We start from the raw sequence: 8,924 nt of genomic DNA on the forward strand, positions 1-8,924 counted from the left end.
ACTAGTTTTAAATTAATAAAGTGCATTGCTTGCACTGCAATTTCCTCTCCAATTATATAACACTGCACCTATAGAGCACACCAGAAATTGGCAACCTAGCGTTAAGCCTCTAGATCCATACTCAGGTCCCATAAAAGGGAGGTTTTTGCAGCATTTTTCCCTGCCCCAGTATGCCACGTGCCAGACACACGTTACCCTAACCTACAACCATCAACCGGCTGCAACGAGTACAGAAGCCGCTGGCAGAGGAGGGAAATCACAGCACCGGGCTCACAGGAGCACTGCCGGAGCAGCCCTTCCCGGTGTGCACCGATGCCTGCTCACCTGTCAGTCGCGCTCGGGTGGCTTAGGGACTCTCCCACCATGAGACCCAACACGTGGCATCTCACGGGCTGGAAGTCCAGCAGCTGGGGACGTGGGTAAGGCTGTAGGTCTGGGAACATCTGAAAGTGCAGTGACAAGTGGAGGAGGTTTCCAGCAAATGAAGTGCAGCTGGAACTGCAGTGGTTGCTTGCAAAGAAGAGCTTACTCATTTTGCTTTTTGTTCCTTAATTAAAACTTCAGAATAATGTCAGCTTTCAGACCTGCAAGGCCTTTGAGAGATCAGTCAAATAATTCCCCTAAAAGCCAAGTGATCTTTCTGTAAAAAGACATTTTAATAAATGTGGCGGTTACGTATGACAGTTTATCAAGATGCAAGGTTGAAGGCGTGAATGTAATGTTACTGATGGGAACTATTCCCTCTTCAGAGGCTCCAGAAACTTCCTGCCTTTCAGCTCAAGCACTTATGAAATTATACATCTTCATATTGTTAATCATTACTTCCATTGTTTAATGTAACTCTGTGTGTAAAGGAAATTACACCCTAGATCAGACCATAGATTTACTTCAATACTTAACATTTTTTGCAAGGATCCTGCTGAAGCAGCAAGTTATAAGGTCTACTGATAACCTGTCAGTTTCTGCAGAAACTTACGTTTTTATTTTTCATTCACCCCATTGGTTTCAAAGATGATCCAGATCAGTTCAAGCTGAGGCTGTCTTAATTCTGCAACTGCAAGCTGTCATCAGCCAAATGAATCTCTGGTTTATTCCCTTTGTATTTAACAGCAAAAGATTCACCACCCCATCTATCTCACTGGCGTGGAGAACCAGGAAGCTACTCGCGAAGATAAAATGTAAAAATTGTTAAATAATTTCACTGCTAGTCATTTGAATGGCCACTTATGGTGATACTTAGGGAGAAAGATGGCTTTCTTTTCCAGGTTTTTCTCCACACTTTGTGTTCGTTTGGTTGATGAAAGCTCTTAGCAAAATAGATATTTGTCCAAACTTTACTTCAAAGACAGTTTTCATATTTCAGTGGAATGACAACCAGAAGTAGCTGCTATTTATTTAGAGAAGAAAGGATTAAACATGTACGACCAGAAGTTTCTACACAAATGTAGAACAGAACCATTTGGAATAAGGCGTTGCTGTCAGAGGGTTATCAACAACACAGGTTTCTAGATAGGGCTTAAAAAAAAAAATCAGATTGTTTCTATTTATACCTGCCTTTGCCTTGGTAACCAGAGACTGCATGAGGGATGCAGTATTTTCCCCACATCATGGATGGCTCCAAAATCCATGCGCAGCTATGTGGTACATGCAGTGTCTGAAGAACTATCACAAGAATTGTCACATTCATTTCTAAGACAGGATTTTAAATATTAAGCAGGAAAGAGAAGATTTCAGAAAGGGAGGTATATTAGTACAGCTTCAAAATAATTTGTACTCATTTCTGTCTCATCTACTTGATTCTTTGATCTTCTAAGTATTACAAGGACCATTGCTCTTAAACACTTTTTCTTAATTACCCCAAGGAGCTTACCTGCATCTGAGGTAGCAGGATTTATGTATAAATGGACACATTATGCCTGCTCTATCAAGTAGTTGAATGAAATAAGAATGGACTTGAATCGGTGTTTCTTTATACTTTTAACTCATTCTTGCTTACCTTAAAATCAGCTGCTTCCTACCTTGCAAGTTTATCTGCAGCTTAGGTGTCCTTATAGCCTTCTGCAGTGTTTAAAAGCTGAACCAGGCTATGTTCTTGCAACTTTATTGTTGCGCTAAGGTCTAGCCCTGCTGGGAGAAAAAGCATTTCAGTTCTGGGCAACTGTTTCAGCCATAGTTCTTTGTTGTTGCATTTTCCTTATCCTTTTACTGTCAGGAAGGGTGGAAGAAACTAAGTCTCTTTCTCTGCCATTATAATACCCAGGTACTGTATCTTCTTAGAAAATGGATATGGAAAGGGGAAAGCAGGTAAATATAGGCTTAGAATGAGTATGGGGAATCAGGGCCCTTACTGAACTTCTAGGGGACTTGCTTCCCCTCTAATAGCTTCAATATCCAGTTACGATCTGGAAATTAATTTCTGATCTCCTGTCTAAGGCTCATGGAAGTCAGTGCCGAAGTAACATTAGCAGGGAAGAAGGGGAAATACTTCTGGGAAGTAAGGCAGGATTGGTAGAGAACCTGCTGGGCTCCAAAGATATTCAGGGATATCTGACTTATAAAAACACATTCTTGGAATAAAAGCACTCGCTGCATTATCATCTTTGGGAACAAATGTGCAAAGTTTCACATACAGCCTTTTTTCACTCTAGTTGCTATTCAGCCAGACCCTTGGTCTCATGAAATACTGCAGGGGAAGAAAATTGATCTGGGTGGGGGGAAAGGCAGCAGTTGGGAGCACTGGAGCCCTGCCGCATCTTGGTTGGCGATCCCAGGGCTGGCATGTGGTGCGGGAAGTGGAGGCAAAAGCTTTGTGCCATTTGGGAGTTTCCCTCTATTTGCCTGATGGTGTAGTTTAGGCACAGCGTTAAGTGATTCAAAAACTCATCCAAGCAGAGTTCTCATTTCAAGTGTAATCACTCCCATTGCTTTTCCCACACCGCCTATATAAATAATCGAAAAAATATTCGAGATAATAGCACAAGCAGTTTCAAACTCTCAAAAGCAGGAGCAGTGGCAAGAGATCAGCACTTTAGGACATAAAACCACAGTAAGCTGAATCATCGCACCCGCTCTGGCATGTTTATGAGGAGAACTCTGAGTTGCTGTAAGACAAGTATGAACTGGTTTGGGGCAAGTGAAATTCTGGTTTCCATTCCCCTACAGCAGCAGAACCCTAAAACCAAGCTTTAGTTCCTGCTACCCCTGTGCAGCCTGTAACGCTCCTCCACAAAGGCGTTCATGAATCTCGAGCCACTCTGTTGAAATCAACAGGTTTTAGATGTAACCACATTTGCTTTCGTCCACCAGCCAGATTTGCTGCTCCCTGTGGGAAAGAGTGGGGATGTTTTCTGGAGCTGGTTACACTCCCCAACTTTCAGGGCCAGCCTTGCCCCGTTGGTGGTGACTCCGGGAGCTGCCAAGCCATGCAGCCACTGGAGATGGGTGCAGGGAAGGCATGCTGCTCCCCTGCCCTGCTCCCCCACGTGTGGCCCTTCGCACGCAAGGCCTGGCCCGTCTCTGGGGCTGAGGAGCATGGCTGGAGGTCTTGCGCCTTTTTGTGGAGCACCTGCAGCAGCGCCTCCAGGCAGCCAGAGCGCAAGCGCTGCCAGGATGCTTCCCCGGCCCTCCCGTGGCCTTTAGCAGTCTTTGGAGCAAGTTCAAGTAACTGGAGATGGAGACACACAAAGGAGAGGAGCACTGTGTTATTTTGCCAAATGAGAGATTAAATGGAGCCAAAGGTAAAGAGAAGCCCATGCACAAACAATGCTGCAGGAGCGGTACCGCCACACCACCAGCTGAGAGCAACTTTGGCTTTACTGCCTTGGTCAATGCTCTGACCGAGGTGCTCAAGAAGTGTTGTGTTTCTGCGGTGGTTACCCAGTTATTGAGGGATCTCTTCCAGGCTGGTGATGAGCATTTGCAGAGGCAGTGTTCACTGCGGCAGCAGTGGAGGACGAGGCCGGTGGGTTGCACAAACGCCTTCCCTTTGCACTGCCTTCCAAACCCCCCCGCAACAAAAGCCATGAGCCGGAAGCACAGAGAGGCTGCGGGGACAGCAGACAATGTCCCACAGAGCGTTTTGCACCTCGTAACTTTTTGCGTGGCACGTAGGTCTGAAAATGCGAGAAGGTCCCCCCGTCCCCGTCCCCGTTCCCGTCCCCAGCCTCCCGCGGGAAGCAGCGTGACGCTTCTCCCCTCCGGGGTGCCCCGAGGACCTCCCAGGGACGGGCGCAGGCACAGCCCTTACCCAGCCAGCAGCTTCCCAGTGCCACACACCACGCTGCCGAGCCCGCGGTGGCCGGCACCAGCCCTGGGCCGCCGGCATCGCCGTGCGGACAGCCATGGCTTGCGTTCTGCCTTGCCTGGCCGCCCCCCCCCCCCCGCCCCGCCCCGCTCCGCTCTCCCGCCGTGGCTGAGCGGCAGGAGCGCTCGGGAGACCCCCCAGCCCCAGCCGCAGCCCCAGCCCTCTTCACCCCTCATTTGATCGCCCTCGCCGGCTCGCCGGGGGAGGCCGCTGAGCGCCGCCGGCCCCCCGCCGCTCCCCAGCGGGGAGGCCGCCCCCGCCCCCGGCCGCGGCGCTGGGGGCCGCGGCGCTGGGGGCCGGGCCGGGCGCTCCGCGGCGGCCCCCAGGGGCTGCGACGCGTGAGTAGCGGCCGGGCCGGGCGGCGAGGGGCCGGGCCTTCCCCCGCGGCGAGGGGCCGGGCCTTCCCCCGCGGCTGCCAGGCCGGGCCTTCCCCCGCCTTCGGCCAGGCCTCGGGCGGCGGCGCGGGGCGGAGCAGCCCCGGCCCCGGCCCCGGCGGCGGCCAGGGCGGGCCGGCGGGGGAGCGAGGCGCTCGGGGAGGGCCCGGCCGGCGGGGCTGGCTCCTGCCCGGCGGGCGCGGAGGCCGCGGGATCGGCGAGGCGGGAAGGCGCTCGGCCGGCGGCGGGATGGCCTTGGTGCCCTACGAGGAGGGAGCTGGCTGGGGAGCGCGGCAGCTGCACAGCCCGTCGGCCACTTACCGCTTCGCCAGCCACACCATCCGCCTCAGGCAGGACTGGCGGCGGCTGGGGGTGGCGGCGGTGGTCTGGGATGCGGTAGGTGTTCGCACCAAACGAAGTATTTCTGTGCTTGGTGGCGGCTGCCGGTAGCGCTTGCCCCAGCTTTCAGAACCACCTTAGAAAATTGTTTAACATTGAGTTAAGGGAAGGCTTTTTTCCTGTAAGGGTTGTTTGGGTTTTTTTTACAAAAAGAAAACGTTAAACTCTGCTTTACCTTTTTTTTTTTTTTCTCATAAGAGATCCTGGAGGGCTGCAGGGGAAACGGGTCACCTTAAACCCTGCACAGCCAGTGCCAAATACAGGAGGTAGTCTGGGTAACTGACAGAACTCTCACCCATTTCTTAACAGTGGCCGGTGATGTTTGCTTAACGGCCTTCGGCGCACAGTACAGACCCTGCTGCTTGTAGCGTCGAGCAGGACTGCTGATAGACTTATCTTGGGGATAAGAACCGTCTGAAACAGAGGGGTTTGTGGCGGGCCCGAGGCTGCAGGGCAGTCGGTCGCAGCACCGCTGTGGGAATCCAAGGGCCTCCCGTCGGTCGGGTCTCTATCCACACACAGATTGCACTTTCACCTCTAGCTTTAAAGAACAAGCGTAGCAATGTTAGCAAACTCCTGAAATGAATTGGTGCACAGGGCTGTTAGTCTTCCCTGACATCATCTTTGACAGAACTTGCTATGGAGAGCGCTCCTTGTCGAGATTTCTGTAAAATGTAACACACATTAGATACAAACAGATAGAAGTGTTATTACTTTACTCTCCCTATGTCCTTCCTAATGGCATGCCAGTGTTGGGCAGAAACCTTCTGAAGTACCACGCAAGATACTGTGAAACCTTATCTTGCACTTCTGCAATACTGTGTTCCTTCACCGGTGTTTGACACGCCCCAGCTTTTCCTTTCCAAATGCAACTCTTTCTGCCTCCTGTTATGTTTGGGGGATTCATGAAGCAGTGTTGCTACGTCTGAGTTGTAGTCTCCGTGGTTCTTTTTTGCTTTTGCCTATAAGAGTCTTACGTAAAACTCATAAAAAGACCACACGTGCACACAAGAGGTGGAGAAGAGCTGAACAAAGTCTTACGACAGACCTGAAGTGCCTGATCCTTCCCATAACCTTCTCTCTCAGTGTAAATCAGAAATCCAGTGTTTGGTATGACTGAAGTGAGCCCTGTGCTTAATTGCCCTTGTCTCTTGGTTTAGGCTGTTGTCTTGTGTGCTTATCTGGAGACGGGAGGCATTGATCTCAGGGATCGGTCTGTGATCGAGCTGGGAGCTGGAACTGGATTGCTGGGAATAGTGGCCACGTTATTAGGTAAGGGCTTTTTTTTGTTTGTTTAAAGCAATTTACAACTGTAGTAAAACTGGCACTTTAACATCTACATGCCTGGTAGAAGTTAACACCAAAGCTACATACATGAACTGTGATGTTTCCTGTCTGAGTCATCTTCCTTTCTTGTTAGACTTCAGAGCCTGCTGCGTTATTTATTGTAGCGATGGTGCCACTGCAGTTTACTTTTATGGTGGGACCCTGTTAAGGCTGACGCCTGTTACCATGGCACTCAGCTCAGCAGCATCAAGTTCTGTAGCTATTCTCCCCCAGGGAGCAAGTGCTGTGCTTAGTTTTCCACTTGTCCTCATAAAAGCTACCGACAGAAACCACTCTCTGAGCTTGCGTAAGCCTGGTTAGTCTATCCTACAGACAGGGAAAGCAGGGTCTGGAGAAATGAAGTGATTTGCCTGTGATCTGTCTGTGGCTGAGGCAGGGACTGAGTACTATGTTAAATTTGCACTAACTGTCCCAGGTTAACTTTGTAATTCAAAGCTCCAGTGGCTGTGGAAGGTGCCTATTGAAATAATAAAAACAAAGCAGTTTGACAAAATGCAATCATGCCGTGCAACATCACACAGGCATAACTTTTGTCTGACCTGTGAAAGAGGCTCTCTAGCTGCCTCTCTCATACTGAGCAAATACAGAATTGTAACAATCCCTGTAACTTACTCTGTCACCTATGGAAAGGCAGAAAGTAACTTCTCTACTTTCACGCACTAAGAAGAAGCTCCAGAAAACACTTTTTGTTCCCTACCCAACTTAATCTTCATATGGAGTACACTTTATATTCTTAAGTGACTGATGAAGGGTAGGCTGTATGTAGATAGTGGGCTTTTTGCTTGTTTTGTTCTTTTGTTTGTTTTTAATCAGGCAGCTCAGGGGAATTGTTAAAAGTTTAACAGGAAATAAGGAGGCTCTTAGAGCATTGTATTCCAAATGCTATATTTATGGACATTGATTATATGTCTGAGACATATACTCCTGTATCACTTAGGTGCTCGTGTTACCATCACAGACAGGGCGGCAGCACTGGAGTTCCTGGAGTCAAATGTACAGGCTAACTTACCTTCTGAACTACGTCCGAGAGCTGTGGTGAAGGAACTGACGTGGGGAAAAGACCTGGGTAACTTCCCTCCAGGAGCATTTGACTTCATCCTGGGTGCAGACATCGTGTATCTGGAAGAAACTTTTGCAGAACTGCTTCAGACACTGGAGCACCTGTGCTCAGAGCAAACTGTGATTCTTCTTTCCTGTCGTATCCGCTATGAACGGGATCACAAATTCTTGAAGATGCTGAGGGGCCATTTCTCTGTATATGAGGTCCACTATGATTCCAGTAAGGATGTTCATATCTACAAAGCACAGAGAGGTAGTCGCAAGGATGACTTTTGACTCTGTGCTTTGTTAGTAAATTACTGATGCTGTTCAATCCTCACCTTGTTTCTACTCAATACACTTGTTCCTAAGCGTATAATTGCAGTTGTGTTATTTCACTGGCTTCTTGTTCTGATGGTCTTGTCTGATCACTTGGTCTTATGCAGCAAGGATTGTACTTCTGTTCTGCATATTGAACCTCTGCTTCATTTCTCAGTAGAGTTGTAGAAGGTCTTCCACTGACTTTTTATCAAACATAATTTTTGAAACTGATTTAAGATGCAGAAATCTCCAGGCATCAAAAATGTCATCAAAAGATCTGTTGTTTAAAATCAAATCACAATTAATTGCTGTGGGAAACTTAGAGTGTTTCCCCCCCCCCCCCCGTTATCACTTTAACTCCAGAAAAGTAAAAGTGGATGAAATATAAGCTAAGACTCCAGCGCTAAATGCTTTAACTCTTCAGGCCTTCTGCATCTTAAAAGTTGTGGTAAAAAGCCACTTGAAGGGCAAAACCAACAAAAGCAGCTGCTATAAAGTTGTTCTATTGCTGTCACTGCTGAATTGAAGAGCCATGGGGAAACAAAGAACAAGGGCGGTGCCTGTGTTGGGAACTAGTATGGCAGAGTAAGTCAACTTAGAACTATCAGTGGTGTTTTTACCTAACTTGCAAGCATGGAGGCTATGCCTGCAGTACTGAAGCAGTCATGGTTCTTGGGTTGTCCCTAACAAGATAACTTCCCCTCGTACAGATCAAGGCTCCTTGGAGCAGATACACATGCACCTGTGCCAGTCCTTGACTCTCAAACTACCGTTAAATAATGTACTTTCTGCCTTTTTTGTGGCTTACTCTGTCTCCGAGAGCTGTTATTTAGGAGAGGAGGGTGCTGCTGTAAAGGCTTTGTAGCTAGGCGAGTACTTATTCTTGTATTACTTGGACCTTGGGGCAGTGTCTAGATTTCGGCATGCTTTCTCTGCACAGTGGTAGTTAGATGCTGTTCTAAGTAACTGATTTCATGCCTTGAGCTTGTAAAAACACCTCTGTGTGTTTATTCCACAAGATCCTGTGTGAAAAATGCTGCAGCCTGGAATCCGTCTCGCACCAGCAGCAGCAGACTTCCTTCTCTTTCTAGTGGTGGAAGACTGAAACTGGTGAAAACAATGGGCTAACAGAAGATGGCTAC

General features: G+C 48.6%; 1 protein-coding gene across 3 annotated transcripts; it reads left to right on the forward strand.

Moving 5' to 3' along the window:
* The first annotated feature begins 4,689 nt into the window (after window positions 1–4,689).
* Window positions 4,690–7,840, forward strand: METTL21A (methyltransferase 21A, HSPA lysine). Of its 3 annotated transcripts, none has more exons than XM_052791182.1 (3): window positions 4,690–5,073; window positions 6,237–6,340; window positions 7,280–7,663. In XM_052791182.1, exons 1-3 carry the CDS (start codon window positions 4,927–4,929, stop codon window positions 7,425–7,427), a joined length of 399 nt encoding a protein of 132 aa, XP_052647142.1. In that variant the 5' UTR covers window positions 4,690–4,926; the 3' UTR covers window positions 7,428–7,663. The 3 variants fall into 3 exon arrangements, with proteins under 3 accessions (XP_052647142.1, XP_052647141.1, XP_052647140.1); XM_052791181.1 differs by having other exon boundaries at window positions 4,730–5,073; window positions 6,237–6,348; window positions 7,382–7,840; XM_052791180.1 differs by having other exon boundaries at window positions 4,789–5,073; window positions 6,237–6,348; window positions 7,361–7,840.
* Window positions 7,841–8,924: the final 1,084 nt, after the last annotated feature.

Source organism: Harpia harpyja, chromosome 7 (assembly GCF_026419915.1).
Source record: "Harpia harpyja isolate bHarHar1 chromosome 7, bHarHar1 primary haplotype, whole genome shotgun sequence".
In the NCBI taxonomy this organism is placed as follows: domain Eukaryota; kingdom Metazoa; phylum Chordata; class Aves; order Accipitriformes; family Accipitridae; genus Harpia; species Harpia harpyja.

Coding starts and splice junctions, on each gene's coding strand:
- METTL21A (XM_052791180.1), top strand. CDS start 4,927: ATGGCCTTGGTGCCCTACGAGGAGGGAGCTGGCTGGGGAGCGCGGCAG. Junction 5,074..6,236: donor CGGCGGTGGTCTGGGATGCG/GTAGGTGTTCGC, acceptor CTCTTGGTTTAG/GCTGTTGTCTTGTGTGCTTA. Junction 6,349..7,360: donor AATAGTGGCCACGTTATTAG/GTAAGGGCTTTT, acceptor TGTATCACTTAG/GTGCTCGTGTTACCATCACA.